The sequence below is a fragment of the Budorcas taxicolor genome, chromosome 4 (assembly GCF_023091745.1).
Source record: "Budorcas taxicolor isolate Tak-1 chromosome 4, Takin1.1, whole genome shotgun sequence".
Classification (NCBI taxonomy): domain Eukaryota; kingdom Metazoa; phylum Chordata; class Mammalia; order Artiodactyla; family Bovidae; genus Budorcas; species Budorcas taxicolor.
In genome coordinates this window covers 31,427,503-31,445,584 of record NC_068913.1, presented here as the reverse complement: position 1 = coordinate 31,445,584, position 18,082 = coordinate 31,427,503, and the positions used below count along the sequence as shown (strand labels likewise).

General features: G+C 36.2%; 1 protein-coding gene across 1 annotated transcript in view; it reads right to left on the bottom strand.

Moving 5' to 3' along the window:
* Window positions 1-18,082, bottom strand: part of ABCB5 (ATP binding cassette subfamily B member 5) — a 116,872-nt gene that overhangs the window by 24,344 nt on the left and 74,446 nt on the right. The window contains exons 20-23 of the mRNA XM_052638460.1: window positions 17,215-17,298; window positions 6,126-6,329; window positions 2,405-2,505; window positions 1,304-1,444 (exon numbers count right to left, since the gene is read on the bottom strand). Of these exons, the coding sequence (XP_052494420.1) occupies window positions 1,304-1,444; window positions 2,405-2,505; window positions 6,126-6,329; window positions 17,215-17,298 (530 nt within the window). The remainder of the gene's footprint in view (window positions 1-1,303; window positions 1,445-2,404; window positions 2,506-6,125; window positions 6,330-17,214; window positions 17,299-18,082) is intronic.

Here is an 18,082-nt window from a genome sequence, read left to right as displayed (position 1 = left end):
AACATGAATCCGCCACAGGCGTACATGTGTTCCCCATCCTGAACCCCCCTCCCACCTCCCTCCCTGTACCATCCCTCCGGGTCATCCCACTGCACCAGTCCCAAGGATCCTGTATCAAACCTGGACTGGTAACTCGTTTCTTATATGATATTATACATGTTTTCATGACATTCGCCCAAATCATCCTACCCTCTCTCTCTCCCACAGAGTCCAAAAGACTGTTCTATACATCTGTGTCTCTTTTGCTGTCTCGCATACAGGGTTATTGTTACCATCTTTCTAAATTCTAAACAAATCTCAGGGCAGCTCTAAATGTTTAGCAGTGACATTTATGATATAGATTAGTAACATTCTGACATTTTAGGTAGACTTAAGAAGCTCAGAATTAATACTCAAAATTAATTTTTCTAATTTCAGAAGTTGAATTTAGGTATTTGTATGAAGTAAAGAAATTCATAACTATGAGAAGAGAGTTTCAAATAGAAGCACCAACAAATGCTTTGGGAAGAGGCAGCCTCATTGGGATGCCAAGATCAATTCTCAGTGTGACTTTTCTGAGGAGAAATACTCATTTACATGAGTTTCTTCTGGAGTGTTTGCTTAGCAAGGAACTCACCTCACTGATTTACAATCATACTTGTTAAAGCCATCTCTACCTGGAGAGATAATGGATAACAAGAAGACATATTTTACCTTATATTCCCACATCTAGTAAACTGAAGTAGTAAGTAATTCATTTGAGAGTTTAATTCAGAGTACCTGTGTTAGAGAAGGAAATGGCAACCACTCCAGTATTCTTGCCTGGAGGATCCCATGGACAGAGAAACCTGGCGGGCTACAGTCCATAGGGTCGTAGAGAGTCAGACACAACTGAAGCAACAGCACACACACATACGCCTGTGTTGACATTGACATTGAAGTCGCTCAGTTGTGTCCGACTGTGACCCCACGACTGTAGCCTACCAGGTTCCTCTGTCCATGGAATTTTCCAGTCAAGAGTACTGGAGTGGGTTGCCATTTCCTTCTCCAGGAGCTCTTCCCGACCCAGGGATTGAACCCAGGTCTCCCACATTGTAGGCAGATGCTTTACAGGTGGCTCCCGTCTGAGCCACCAGGAAGTCCTGTGTTATATCAGTATTTTACTGACTTCACTGTACTTATTAAATAACAATTATTTTTAAATTTCCCAGTATGTCTTTTACACATATATTATTTAAACGATATTGCACTCTAAACTACACATCTTTCTGGTTACTTTAAGTACATAACCCATTTACAGAGTTTATATATTTGCATGACTTACATGAACATGCCCTCTGGGGTCATTCGTCCTGCTTGAATTAAGTAAGTTCCAAATCGAAATCCCACTGCATAGGCAAAATATACAAAGGCATGGCTGAATGCATAACAGATTCCAATGATCTGTGCTTTCTTCAAGGTATTTCTGAAATGCACAAAATTTACCAGATAATGGGGCATGAGGTATAGCAAGGTCTTTTAAATAAATGTAGAGTAATGAATATAGAAAACAAGATACATTATTATTTAGAATTTTAGAGAATTTTTTCTAAGAATTAAGAATTTACCTTTTTAACTACTAGTAATTATTACAGAGAAAACAACAGAAATAATGATTTTCCCTATAGCTATATGGCTCTATAGTTTGATGTAACAAAATTGACTCTATGCATTTTCGAATGAATGGGCGAGGTCTGTTAAAGAAGACCTAATGAAAGAGTTAAAGAGATTTGGCTTTAAAATATTTTCTATCCTAATCTTGCACTAAGAGAATAAATGATGGAAATTAAAGGGCAGTACTAACCAAAGAAGCATGAGTGTGAAAGAATACAAAGCTATCTTTCTGATAAAGTAAGGAGGGGTAGTTTAAAATTAAAAGAAGTGATCACATTTGATGTGTAAATATATTTTTTAAGAGATTCAATATAAAGGGCGGCTGCTGCTGCTGCTAAGTCGCTTCAGTCATGTCCGACTCTGTGCGACACCATAGACAGCAGCCCACCAGGCTCCCCTGTCCCTGGGATTTTCCAGGCAAGAACACTGGAGTGGGTTGCCATTTCCTTCTCCATAAAGGGCTAAGCAATATTATTTTCTTTCTTAAATATGTTATTTCCTCAACCTTGTATCATGGAAATAATAAAATGCTCACCCAGTCATACTTCATGGCAATGTGAGAGGACCTAAAACATATTTTCTAAATGTGCTTACTCTCAACTCCTCTTTCTAGTCTCCTCTTGGTGGACTTATGTGAGAAATTCTGATATGCCATTATTAGGAATGATTCCAGAGCAAATGAATCGGCAGGCAAACCACTGCAGTCACCTGGGAGTACTGCCTTTATAGGAACAAACTATAGTTAATACAGTCAGTATAAATCTACAATCACCTGTGCTGAGTCTGAAGAGTTTCCTCATACATTTGCTCAAAGGCTTTTTCTCTTGTTAATGACATTATAGTACGTATATTTTCCACAGCTTCAGTTGCTATCTTATAAAACAAGATAATAAAAGAGAAATAAAATTAGTAGTGGTTAAACTTCTGATTGTGAAGTACAGTCACACTGAAGACATGTTAAGTACATCAAGTCAATAAGTTTTTCTGATGAGTTTTCTTAGCTTCTTTTTTTCTTTCCCCAAAATAAGATTGTTGTTATTTAGTTGCTAAGTTGTGTCTGACTCTTTTTGCAATCCCATGGACAAAATAAGATAAAAAAAGTAATATATCAGGATAATACACTCAAGGAAAATTCCTTTTGAAAAGATTTAGTCCACTGATCTAAATTTAGCCTTCTTTAAGTCTTCATTGAATTTCTATTTAGACTAGTTCCATAAGCAGAGGGATCAAATATTAGTGAACATTATATCCATATGTAACTATGCAAAGGAGCTGTCTTATGAATTATGAGCTAATTTAAGAAAAAGACAGCAGAGAGAATCAAATAAATAATTGTTTCATTCTAGCACAAAAATGCAAATAGCAACCCAAGGACTTAGGAACACTGCCATAAAGTAACATGGAGTGTGGCTTTTCAATTCTGTATAAGATATTTATGGCTATTTTTCATTTTGATTTCTGTAACCTTAAAAGGATATTTATTTATTCAATTATTTGCTGCCCCACAGAACACATAGGATCTTAGTTCTCCAACCAGGGATCAAAGCTGTGCTCCCTGCAACGAAGCATAGATTTTTAATCACTGGATTGCCAGAGATATCCCTTAAAAATGATATTTAGTTTAATTATATTAATGCTTCTTCACAGTTACATAGTTTTCAAAAAGAAGAGGTATCAAAAATGGAGGAGACTTTTGGCTTAGAATAATTTGGACATGAGAACACATGTTGCTCTAAAAGAGAAATTTCCTGCTTTCACAGTCTGTTTCCAGACTGGCAGAGTGGACTGCGGAAAGATGAAGACCTAGGTAGACACTCAAGGTTATTTGAAGGGGAAGTTGGGTGATGGGAGAGAATTGGATATCTAGACCATGATCAGGACACCTGGATTCTGCTCTAAAGTCTTGTAATTTCAAAAGAAACTCAAAGAAACCTCCATTTGTAATATTTTTTAGTACATAAGGAAAATGGATAAGAATGCTGAAATCTTGAAGAAAATAAAGAGAAATGAACACAAAATCTTGGGTTCACTTTTCACAAGGGAGAAAGGACTAATAAGAGAGCCTTAGAAAATAACCTTTATTTTAAACTGATCATTTTAAATCTGAAAAATAAAACATTTGATGATTTGTCCAAATCTATACATGCAACCAAAGAAGGACCATATTCTTACTGGTCCATACCCTAAGTTTTGGTGTTTGGTAAAGTGACAGATTAAAAAGCCAGTAGGAAAAGGACACATTGCCTATTTGATTGGAATTATTAATTGTATAGTCTGAGGTTACTCTAATAATGCAAAAAGGAAAAAAAAATCAAAGATTTTTGATTTATAACTAAAGCTGATGACACGTTCCCTCATAGCTCAGTTGGTAAAGAATCTGCCTCCAGTGCAGGAGAACTGGGTTCGATTCCTGGGTTGGGAAGATCCCCTGCAGAAGGAAATGGCAACCCACTCTAGGATTGTAGCCTGGAGAATCCCATGGATAGAGGAGCCTGACAGGCTACAGTCCATGGGGTCACAAGAGTCAGACATGACTTAGTGACTAAATCACCACCACCATGACATAAAAATTAAGATGAATAAAATACAATTAATTAGGGCCAGTTTAACTTGGAAGTAGTGATAATTTGCAAACACATGGAGGGCTGAACAAAATTTCAGCCCTCGGAGGCAAATACATGCTAAACAGTTCAGTTTTCTTGCTCAAGTAGACATTCTAAAGGTCCTTATCTAGTGCAAGAAAGGTGGAAAGGTCCAAGGGTCATGAAAACCAGATTTATTTGAGTCTTGTGCTTCACTGGATCCCTATTCATGAATAGGTGACTGTATCATATTAGATACATATCTAATATGATATTAATATGATACTATATCTAATATGATATATTAGATCTATATCTATATCTAATCTATATCTAACATGTGATCTATATCTAATATGATACAGTCACTGTGATTCAGACCATAAGGATATTAAAATCATTTTCATACCCAGGCATGTTCACCAGCTTTGATATAAATCTTTAATACTATATCTTGGGCTGGATGGCCAAGAGAAGACTTGACATTTACATGGTGCAGCTTCCTAAAATCATGAGAAACAGGTTTTGGACCTCTACTGAGATGAAAACCGAGAAGGATAGAAGGTCCCCAAAAGCAAACAAACAAAAAAGGTGACTATCATCTAAAGGGGTAGGCAACAGCCTGGGAAAGTAATAAACCACCTGCAACTGCAGAAAAGGGAGGATAGAAGATGGATAGACACTCAACAGGGATGTTACGTAAGAGATTCCTACTTTGGGTGAGTGGCTGGATCAAATGACATCTCTTTCAATTCTTAGATATTATGGTACTACATTTCCAATATTTCCCTAAAGCTCTACTACAATGATGATTGTTATGAATATGACTGATCTTGGGAAAGTTACATGTAGGTTTAGTTGCTAAGTCATGTCCAACCCTTGCAACCTCATGGACTGTAGCCCGTGAGGCTCCTCTGTCCATGAGATTTTCCAGGCAAGAATAGTGGAGTGGGTTGCCATTTCCTTCTCCAGGGGATCTTCCCATCCCAGGTTGAACCCTGGTCTCCTGCATTGCAGGCAGATTCTTTTTTAACTGAGGTACTAGGGAAGAAAGTTATATATGTCAAAGCATTTTCTAAGTAAATACATTGTTCTTTTTGATCAGTATAAAGTTTTGTTTTAGGCACTCCCAATAGCAGTACCTTGCCTTAAGTGAAAGTGAAAGTGAAGTTGCTCAGTCGTGTCCGACTCTTTGCGATCCCGTGGACTGTAGCCCACCAGGCTCCTCTGTCCATGGGATTCTCCAGGCAAGAATACTGGAGTGGGTTACCATTTCCTTCTTTATGGGATCTTCCCAGGGATCAAACCCAGGTCTCCTGCATTGCAGGCAGACGTTTTAACCTCTGAGCCACCAGGGTTGCATTTAGTAAATATCATATTTCCTCTTTATTTTGAAAAATGAAACACCCGTAATTATTCAAGAAATTTAATTATTCAACAATTAGAGAGTGGATAATCACAATGTTAACAAATTCCCCCACAATTTGCTAACAGTAATAATGACTGACATTATTGAGTGCTTACTGCCTTCCAGATACTATTGCATATACCTAATAAGACTGTTTTCTATAATACTCATGAAGATCTATAAGTGGATAGTATTTTATTTCTACTTTACAAAGGAAGAAATTGAAGTCCAGAAATGTTGATATAACTTACTCATATCACACATTTGTTAGTGATAGAATCTGAATTCTAATTCAACCAATTTGACTGCATAGCCCATGCTCTAAATTTTGTGCCCCCCTATTGCTATGACATATCTATACCTATCCTAAACTGATTTGTATGGATTTCAATACATATACACCACTTTACAGATTCTTAAGAAAGGAAGTTAATGTTAAATATGGAATCTCTTATTGATTTTCTCTTAAAATGTTATGATGGTAGCAATGGTCTTTATTTTACCTTTCCAGCACGCTTAAGTTCTTGCTTATCCTTGTTGGCAAATCCAGTCATTGCTGCTGTTTCAATCATTCCTGTGAGAGCAAGTACTGGAGCAATACTCAAAATCAACAGTGTCATCTCCCATCCATATATGCAGGAAATGATAACTGAAAGTCCCATATTAATTGCATTTTGTGTTAAGACACCAACCCTTGAACCTGTTGCCTATAATCAGACATAAATTGGGGAAAAGCCAGTCAATTTTAAGTTTATAAGAATTGCGATGATAGTTTCTTGCAAAATAAGATTTTTTTTTTATTTATACATACATTTTTATTTTGAATATATTCCATAACATCTTACAGAAAACCCAAATGAACTTCTGGGTCAATGCAATAATTAGAGATTTTTTTTTTTAGTCCCTCAGTTGTGTCTGGCTGTGATCCCATAGACTGTAGCCTGCCAGACTCCTCTATCCAGGGAATTCTACAGGTAAGAATATTTGAGTAGGTAGCCATTACAGATTCTTAACCATCTAAAACACCAGAGAAGTCCATTTAGAGATTAAATAATATTTAGAGTTTAAAAATGTCCTCTACTATGGGGTCACTATGTTTTATTTGTATGCCTATGTCCAATATTATTGTCCTTTGAATTGTTCCTATTATTCTTTGAATATATTATTGCTTTCTGATAAAAAATATTTTCTAGGCCCTACACCTTAAATTTGTCATTTCTTCAAGGAGTCTGAGTTCCTGTAGACTGAGTTCCTGTAGTAGAGGATGTTATTTAGAAGTCAATATATAGTGCTAGTTGTGTTCATTATCAGTGGAATGTTAGTGGATATAACAGGGGAGTGTGTGTGTGTGTATGTGTGTAGATGCATGCACATATTGAAATCTATATTTCTCTCTACATTTCTTGAAATCCATGGGTTTATATCAATACATCCAGTTCCAATTAAAAAAACACAAGGTTATTATTTCTGGCTTTCTCCCTTCTAATATTTGTTATCCACTTCTTCAATAGTAAGAAACCTAGCTCCCATTTTCTTTAACAAAGTTTCATGATCAGTCTCTCTGCTATCATGCAGATCATGACCAATCAGCTATCATGACCCCTGTCTCTGCCCAGGACGCATACCCTCTCCTCTGCATGCTCTGGCTTTGCTTTCCTGCATGAGGCTGGTGCCTCATATGAATGACCAACTCACCATATGTGGTCTCCACAACCCAGTCCTGCCCCCTTCCTCTTATACCGAAAAAGGGCTGGTACTCTTAGCTACTATACTATAGTAGTGCTGAATTGAATGAGGATATTCACTGAAGTATATCCTTTGTATATAATATCTTCCCTTTTCTGCAATTTATAACAGTTTCACTCAGCAAAGTTCTGCAGAGGCAACATCAAGATAGAAAAAGAGTTGGAAACATTATGGTATAAGATAATGTAAAAGAAATTTGGGGAAAAACTTAAAATAGGTAGAAATATCTTCATCGCTGTTTTATGAGAACTACATGTCTTGAAATTTTAAGCTCCTTTATACTGGGATGAAAAAAGGAAACCCCTATTTACCTAGAAACATAGCTACAATCAACTGAGATATCAATTCACATTTTAGAACATATGTTTTGCTCTGATCATGAAAACATGGTCATTGGAAAAGGTCTAAATAATGTTTAAAATGACATCCTTCCAGACATAAATACATACACATTCAGATTAGGATTATTGTGTGTATTCAGCATTATATCCTGCTTTTATCCCTTTATATTACACTGCAAGCTTTTTCGTGGGTCATGAAATAGTCTTCAAAAATTTTTTAGTAGATCGCTTCCAATTTTTCACTACTAAAAACAAAGACGTAATGAGCATCTTTGTGCAATATCTCTGTGCTCATCTTTTATTTCCCGATATTAAATTCCTAGCCTGGAATTATATGTTAAAGTGTATATACCCTTTCATTCTTCATAGATATTGTCAAATTGCTTCTCTAAAAAATGATATTGCTATTCACTGACGTACCCCCCCAAATTAGTATCATCATTAAAATAACATTAATGAAAAATCTTCTTTCCCCACAGGGCTCTGTGAAATAAAAAGTTGCCCAGCTGTCTCCAACTCTTTGTGACCCCATGGACTGTACAGTCCATGGAATTCTCCAGGCCAGAATACTAGAGTGGGTAGCCATTCCCTTCTCCAGGGGATCTTCCTGACCCAGGAATCGAACTGGGGTCTCCTACACTGCAGGCAAATTCTTTTACCAACTGAGCTATCAGACAGGGCTCTGACTTACTCCTAAAAATTTTTTTGTGGTTTTAATTTCAAGACTGCATTTCATAATGATTCACTATTTTCCCATTTTTCAATGAACAATCAAAGAAAACTCCCCAAAGTAAAAACAAATAACAATAGCAAACATCAAACAAACCACTAAATACTGAAAATTCAGACAGACAGGTAACGTATTTTAAATATGCCTTAGGGTATTTATTACCGACTGACTCTAACCTATGAGGTTAAAATAAGAACATCATTTGGTACTTAATACCTACTCACACTCTGTCTCTTGAGGGTTCTGGATGATGCAGAGATATATGATGTGTATATTATGACTGAATTGTCTTGCACCTCCCACCCAAATTCATATGTTGAGATCCTGACTCCCAGTTCCTCAGAATGTGACTGCATTTGGAGATAAGGTCCTTAAAGAGGTGATTAAGTTAAAATAAGGTTTTGGAGGGTGAACCCTAATCAAATATGATTGGTTTCCTTATTTAAAAAAAAAAAGGAAATTTCAATGTGAACATGTTTGCACAGAGGAAAGACACAACAAGAAGAAAACTATAAGTCAAGGTGAGAGGATGCAGAATGAAACCAACTGTGCCAACATTTTGATCCTGGGCTTTTAACCTCTAGAGCCATGCGGAAATAAATTCCTGTTGTTTAAGCCACTCAGACTGTGGTACTTGGTTACAGCAACCTAGCAAACTAATATACTGTCAACTTGCTCCTTTCCTCCCACGCTCACCATGAGTTTCAGAGTTATATAGATCATATAGTTGGATGAAGAGGCTGTGGAACTTAAGCACTTGTAATGTTGAAGTTCCCACCCCCATATCAAATTAACTATGGAATGCCCCTACAGCCACATAAACTCTATATATTTTTCTATAAAATAGAAATATTAAAAAAAATTACAATCAGGCTTTGTTAAGAATAAGATATTCTTTTAATATAAAATTTATCTATATATTAGTAAGAAATTACTTGATAGCTATGTTTTGTAGGCCTTTATACATTCATTAATTTCCACTTTGTAGTTTCTTAGGTTGAAGTCAATGACTTTTCCTTTTTCAGATGACAGTTCTTAACATTATGTGTATATTAACAAAAGTATGAAATATATCCAGTGGATAGTTATTCTTTTCTGTTTGGATATTTCCTATTAGGTGGCCATAATATAGTTCTTTTCTTCACTGCCTTCCTCTGTTTTTATCCTATTTTCTTTAAAAATTAAAATTCTTGACAGTCGATCAAAAGGAAGTAAAGAGGTAGAAAACCAGAAGAGGAAAGACAGAAAGTATACTGAGGATTGTAGCTTTTGTGTGTAAAATTATGCAGTGTGCTAGACAGAGAGAGAGAAGTACAGCAGATGAACTGTAGGTGCCACAGTAGATGAACATTTGAGAATCACTGAAAATTAGGCTATACACTATGCATACCAACCTCTTGTCTAAAAACATTCAAGTGTAAACCTGCCAAATTTCTGATGGAACAGTCTTGTGTTTGAACTTTTTGTTTAGGACATAAAAACTTTCTATAAACTGACTTGTACTTGCATATCCTTGTTTATTCAACAAGCTTGAGTTATCCACTTTTGTACTAATCTGCTTCTTGAAAATAAGATCATGTACATTTCTACTGGCATTCTAGTTTAAGCTACCAGAAACTTATTGAAATATTCAGTCAATGCAGCCATGGACAGGCCACAGTCCCTGCCTTTTGGTGATGGTAGCAGGATAAGAAGGATCCAAATATATCTTTCTTATTCCAGGAAGAATTAAAATAGAAATTCAGCCTTGAAAAATACTGCAAGAACTAAAGGAAAATAAAAAAATTGCCTTTAAAGCCTAGAGTAACAGTGTAATTCTGGAAAGAATTTAGAACTGGAAATCAGAAGAAATTTAATTAAACTTCTTTAGATTCTTTATCAATGTGCAGAAAAATAGAATTTTTCCTTGAAAATTAAAAGCAGAAATTCATAATTAAATAGTTCTGCAGATAACCATTATGGAGTATCTACTATGTCCAAGGTACTGTGCTAAATGTGGGGAATACAACTTTGGTAAGAAAATTCCAGAAAATGGCTACCATAAGAAAATAAATGGATGTAAACTCAGTATGTAATTGTAGAAACAAAATTCCATATGGCAGGATTTCTGCTTCTGGCTAACATGAACAGAGACATTACTTTGCTGACTAAGGTCCGTCTAGTCAAGGCCATGGTTTTTCCAGTGGTCATGTATGGATGTGAGACTTGGACTGTGAAGAAGGCTGAGCACCGAAGAATTGATGCTTTTGAACTGTGGTGTTGGAGAAGACTCTTGAGAGTCCCTTGGACTGCAAGGAGATCCAACCAGTCCATTCTGAAGGAGATCAGCCCTGGGGTTTCTTTGGAAGAAATGATGCTAAAGCTGAAACTCCAGTACTTTGGCCACCTCATGCAAAGAGTTGACTCATTGGAAAAGACTCTGATGCTGGGAGGGATTGGGGGCAGGAGGAAAAGGAGACGACCGAGGATGAGATGGCTGGATGGCATCACTGACTCGATGGACGTGAGTCTGAGCAAACTCTGGGAGTTGTTGATGGACAGGGAGGCCTGGTGTGCTGCGATTCATGGGGTTGCAAAGAGTCGGACATGACTGAGCAACTGAACTGAACATGAACAGAAGGGATGAATTTGTCCTTTCAGCTGAAACAAAAAATAGATAAAATATATGAAACAATAAGTTTCAAGATACTAGACCTAAGACAACCAAGGGAAATGGGAAACAAACAAGGTGAGCCCTATGATTGCCCCAGCTTATGCCTTGAAAGAGCTCCAAGGCTGTAGAATAGAAAGGGTGAACTCTTAAGACCTCTAAGACTGAGCCCACCAGACTGACTAAGTGGAATAGACAAATCTGAGAGTCTGGAAAGTCCAAGGAAGCTAGAGTTTGCAATACAGAACACTAAAGGTATACAGAAAGAAATCTAAATATCCAGGAAGGGTCCCCCTTGAGTATTCAATTGAACAATGCATGTGTGAAGGCTAGAAATAGTGTTTGGTCATACCAGCCTGACTGGAAAACCTCATTATTCACCCAGCATTGGGTAGCGCATGTTCAATGTCTTGCCTCAGTAGTTGACTCCAGTCTTGGTTAATAAATCTTAAAATCAAGACCCTCCCTCCCAGAGATCAAACTGTTTCCAGGTAATTTAACTGCATCCCAGAACAAGACAAGAATATTTATAGAAATACAAAAATATTCAGCACCTAAAAATTTATATTCACAACATGTGGCATCTAGTCAAAAATTATCAGGTATGCCAAAAAGGACCCTTAATGAGCATAAAAATCAATAAATTGAAACTGACTCAGAACTGACAGAAATGTTAGATTTAGCAGATAATGGCCTTGAAAGTTATTATAATTGTATAGCATACACTCAAAAAGTTAAGAGATAAGGAGGATAAATGAAAAAGACCCACATCAAATTTCTACAAATGAAAATGTCAGTGTCCATAAACAAAGTTTTATTGAAACACAGCCATGTCTCTGTGTTTACCTATTGTCTACGGCTATCTCAGCACTAAAATGATGGAAGTTGAGGCACTGCTAGAGAGACCTTATGTGCCCCTCTCCTCGCTTTGTACTGCTGCTCAGTGTCAGGCAACTGTAATTTGGCGGCATGTTGAGTGCCACATGTGTTGCTGTACTATGGTATTTTATTCAAATTTTTCAAATTACCATTGATGTCCATCATCTAAAGACAAGAAAGGAAGAGAAAAGTGGACTTTGGGATGTCTGCTTTTAAGGCACAATAAGCTGTGGATCACTTTGTGTTCTAATTAGATGCCACAGTGTTGAGTTTATTATGCTATGATACTGTATAGTTCTAAAAATAAACAGAACAGGTCAACATTAGGAGACAGCACTCATCATAAAATTCCTAATTCACAGGAAAGTAACATTTATAAAAATTAGAAAATTAAAATGGAATAACACATCTTAACAATTTATTCATAAAACTAAAAAGTGAAAATGGGGCTGAATCTAAATAAGTTTCTGAGCATCTCATTTATTAGCTAAGTAAAGAAAGTCACAGATAGTGACTTAATTAAATCATGTTTGATTGCAGTAGTGGAAGAAATGTGTTCAGAGAGCATAAACTTATATCAGATGATATGAAAACTATTGCTCAAAAAGTTGAGAACAACAGAAATATAAATGATCAATTGAAAATCAAGGTAGGTCATTTTGAGTAGTTTCCCTGGCTCTTGAGGGATTGACCTAAATAGTTATACTGCTTAATTGTTGGTTTTTTTGATGGGTCAATGTCAAGTTTGAAGTGACTGAAAAATTAGCTGCTATGGATAATCTGTATGTAACAACTACAGTTGAGAATATTTTCAAAGAAGTTGAGACAAAAACCTAGATGAGTACAACCTGAAGTGTAACCTGCTAAGATGTACTACAACTGATGGTAGCAAAAATATTTGTAGAGGAAAATAAAAGGTTTAGTTGGACAAATTTATAAAGTTTGTGAAAATGAAGGTGTTTAAGGCTTGTTGCTATTCATTGTATTCATATTATTCATTAATAAAGTATTTTGTGGAAAATAAATGAATTTACTGAAAGAGATGGGAATACCAGACCACCTGACCTGCTTTTTGAGAAACCTATATGCAAGTCAGGAAGCAACAGTTAGAACTGGACATGGAACAACAGACTGGTTCCAAATAGGAAAAGGAGTACGTCAAGGCTGTATACTGTCACCCTGCCTATTTAACTTATATGCAGAATACATCATTCAGAAAACTAAGATCATGGCATCCGGTCCCATCACTTCATGGGAAATAGATGGGGAAACAGTGGAAGCAGTGTCAGACTTTATTTTTGGGGGCTCCAAAATCACTGCAGATGGTGATTGCAGCCATGAAATTAAAAGATGCTTACTCCTTGGAAGAAAAGTTATGACCAACCTAGATAGCATATTCAAAAGCAGAGACATTACTTTGCCAACAAAGGTCCATCTAGTTAAGGCTATGATTTTTCCAGTAGTCATATATGGATGTGAGCGTTGGACTGTGAAGAAAGCTGAGTGCTGAAGAATTGATGCTTTTGAACTGTGGTGTTGGAGAAGACTCTTGAGAGTCCCTTGGACTGCAAGGAGATCCAACCAGTCCATTCTAAAGAAGATCAGTCCTGGGTGTTCTTTGGAAGGACTGATGCTAAAGCTGAAACTCCAGTACTTTGGCCACCTCATGTGAAGAGTTGACTCATTGGAAAAGACTGATGCTGGGAGAGATTGGGGGCAGGAGGAGAAGGGGATGACAGAGGATGAGATGGCTGGATGGCATCACTGACTCGATGGATGTGAGTTTCAGTGAACTCCGGGAGATAGTGATGGACAGGGAGGCCTGGCGTGCTACGATTCATGGGGTCGCAAAGAGTTGGACACGACTGAGCGACTGAACTGAAATGAACTGAACTAATTACACATTATTGGGCCAGTATGCTCAATGAAGTCCATTTGTCCCTATAGCTTTCTCTTACTTTTTTGGTCAAAAGCGGAAGTTGAATTTCTTGATTTGTCTTCCCAACAGTTTGTGGTTTTAGCAGCGGTAAAGTTTTACTATGGAGTATTGAGTTCAGGACTGAGATTGAAATTTTTCTTTATAAGAAGAACCGCCTTAAACCATTATATTAGGTTTTGCTGTAGAGTTGATAATGTCTCAATGAATTCAACCTAAAATTGTAAGGCAAACAGCAAGTATACACCAACATTATACTGTGGTAAAGTGATTTCAGTGACTACTCACGTTGTTCGAATCGTAAGTAATGTTAAGCTGTTTTATACTCTTTCCATACCAAAAAATTTAATCAAGAAGTGAGGTCACCATTGTCTAGGCAATGATAGCCAAGCTCTACCTAATCAAATCATTGGGCTCTTGGAATTAATAAATGAAATTTTTATTTCTTGGGAGGCAATGTAACTATAGTTCTGATGAGGAGAATTCTTGGAACTAACATTGTGTCTGTCAGTGGTATATCAAGTGTACATTATGGCTTTCTTAAGGACAAAAGGGAGGTAAGACTTCTGGTTGATGAAGAGGAGCTGCTAAAATATACAGAAATAGTACCTTGTAATTCTGTGAAATTCAGTCTCCCAAAGAATTTAAAATGGCTCTATACCTTTAAAAAAACTACATTTTACACAAAAAGGTCTGTTGACAGCTCTACTGGCAATATGCCATTACCTTGGGCTGAAATAATACCAGTTAAATTGGTTGTATTCAATCAACTGTTTTAGGAATCTTTTTGTTCTGTAACCTTAGTTCACTAACATGTTTTTCTCAAGACTCTCAGAGTATCAGAACATTTAAAAAGGACCGGGAGCTTAGACTTTTGGTCATTAGTAAGGGTTTCATAATAATATTTATTGTTATTAAGGGGCTAGTTCATGAACATTCACCCTATTACATTTGATAAAAGTAACATGTGACTGAAATTGCATGATGAAGAAACTGAGATGGAAATATATCTTCCTTAAGTTGATATGATAGGACATATGACCCTGAATTATTGTTTTCTGATTAATCTGTAGTGTGATGTGTCTTTGTGAGAAAAGAAATACTGGTCAAATGGGATTTGGAAATAATTCTTCCTTTGATAAAAAGAGAATCCATTCAAGTTAAATATGATTCTACCTATATATGGCAAAGCAAGGGCTTATGTGAAGTATATGCTAGCAGACACAGTCTCCGGAGAAGGCAATGGCAACCCACTCCAGTACTCTTGCTTGGAAAATCCCATGGGCGGAGGAGCCTGGTAGGCTGCAGTCCATGGGGTCGCACAGAGTTGGACACGACTGAAGCGACTTAGCAGCAGCAGCACCAGACACAGTCTCATTCTTGGTATCCTTCTTTGGTTGCTTTGCTTTTCAAATTCTGCAACTTTAAATGGGTCATTGGTATTCCAGCCATCTAGCCTTTAGCTACTACTTCTTATTCAATGAAAATGATTTGACTTGCCCAGAAGTTATCATGAGAACAACATTTACTAACTGCAACAGGACATTTTCAAATGATCAAATGGTATTAGTCAAACGCTTATAAGGACAAATATTCTCATTAATTTCTCTTGATAAGAGACAAGATTATCGTTTGACATAACTAAAGATTTTAGGAAAGCAATGTTGGTCTTTAGTACTAATTTGTTCTTTTCATTCAAGCAAATACTTATTAAAGAAATGTCTTACTTATAAAGTATAGCTGGTAGTAAGAATACCTAATCCACTGAATTCTTAAAAGATCTGAATGATGATAGGTAGTAAGAGAAAAACATTCACACAGCAAAGGAAAAAAATGTTTTGTAGAATGGAGATCCAAATGGAATTATAGGGACTGATATTTCTGTCAAATTTAGTGAACCCTTGAATTTCTAAATACAGATGTCATTCATCTAATTCTATTGTTGCTATCCTCATTCCTTAATGACTAAGTGAAATTCTATCCATCATTTTTTCCCCATTTATATCAGTAAAATCCAACTTCTCAGCCTTACTTTAAAATTTAAATGCTATCCAATGAAATTTAGAGCTTTGTTTTAAAAAATTATAGAAAAGAGTTTCAGGAAGCGATGAAGATGATGCCCTCTTTCCTCTTTAGGTCTTTCTACATCATAAAATTAGTTTTCTAAACCAATACAGAAGCATGTGAATGTTTATAATTGTAACCAACTTGCTCTGTTCTCTAGTATTAGAAATCTATTTCCTTGAATGTATATATTGAAAAAGAGGTTTTGCAAAAGTTACAAAAATTAGAATAGTGGCCATGTCTTGTGGAAATAGCTTCCGAAAGAAACTTCCGATTTTGAAGAGTTGTTTTAGTTGACAATTTGTTGCTCTGATAGCAATGCTGCAATCAACATTTCAGTATTTCTAAACAATAACAACAACAACCAAAACCTGTTAAGATTTTTCTGTCCTTCAGAGGTGCATCATTGACTTTCCTTTTCTCTACATGCATAAGGAAAAAGGAAAGTTTGTAACTCTGGTAGAATTCTTATTTTAACAAAGAGATCAAAAACTTTATCTCACTTAAATTCAAAGTGGGAAAATTTTGTTTTACATTTCTTTTCTCAATCATAGTTGAAACTCCACTTGTAATAAAAGATTAATTTTATTAAAATAACTGGATGAAAGCTAATAAATTACTCTCTATCTCTTCCATACTATCCTTCTCCCCATACTTATTTACGTGTCACTTTGACATACATTATGCTAGTTATTCTGTCATTGATTTTGAATATTGTGCATCAGTGTACATTTTATTTACACATATTATGTCCAGTCATGATTACACATAACTCTTTAACTTGATCTGTATAACAACAGCACAGAACCATTTCCAGATACACATGAATTTAACTTGTTACATATTATTTAAATGAGATTTTATTTTCTGGGGGGAAAGAAAAATTAAACTTTCTTCTTTTAAAACTTCCAAGTTATTTGTGTGTTTTAATTTTGTTACTTTATCTTATATTACTATCTAATTCTGAGCTTTTTTGTCTAACTCATTCTTGGTATTTTCTGTGGTCCTCTGGTTATCCTATTATGTGTCCTAAATGCCCTTTATATTTAGTTAAAAATGTCCAGAACTGAAAGGCTTCCTTATATCTTTCATTGAGAGCTCCCTGTTAGCCCTGAGACTTACCTGGTCTCCTTAATGATGTGGGTCATCTCAGCGTAGCTCACATATAGGCAAAGACACATATGTGTACATGCACTCATGTGTAACACAAACATACACCATTTAAAAATAAAAGCAATATACATACTCCTTGGATTTGTGCTATATCTATGGCTAATATTGTTGTCAAGGCTCCTGTGGTGTTTTCTTTATCATCAAACCAGGAAATATCCTAAAGAAAAGAGAGAATTAAAATGGTTATCAAAAAATTCTTTGACTTGTGATTGTGCTGTATTAACTTCTGCTCTGTGCCTATTTGCTCAGTCATGTCCGACTCTGCAACCCATGGACTGCAGGCTGCCAGGCTCCTCTATCCAAGGGGATTCTCCAGGGAAGAATTCTGGAGTGAGTTGTCATGCCCTCCTCCAGGAGATCTTCCCAACCCAGGGATCGAACCCAGGTCTCCCGCATTCCAGATGGATTCTTTACTGTCTGAACCCCCAGGGAAGCGCTATATTAACTTTGAAAGCATTTATTTGCCTGCCTCTTTACTCACAGGCACTTAAAATTTGTGGAGCAAATAAATTTTTTTTCTTACTTCACGAAGATCTATATGTAGATACAAACTGAAGAACTTAAGCCCAACAGCTTGGACTCTTTACCACGCTACAACACTATATAATAATCGGTGTTTAAAATGATCATTTTGAACCACCAACTAATTTATAATTTTACTGCACAAGTAATTTTTGTGGAGAGCAGATTTTACTAAAAAAGTAAGGTAATACACAACACACCTTAGAAATATTTCCAAACTTTCCATCTAAACTTAGAAATGATAAAAAAAAAATCTGTTTCCTTCTCTTCAGGACCTATATAGGCAAGATTTTCCCTGACACTTTACATTCCCACCTAGATCTTATAAGTACTGGACATTGTGAGAAGCTAAAGAGGCAGGCCTGCTGTAAAATCCCTGCAGCCAAAAAGGCATGCAATTTGATAGGTCAAAAATATAC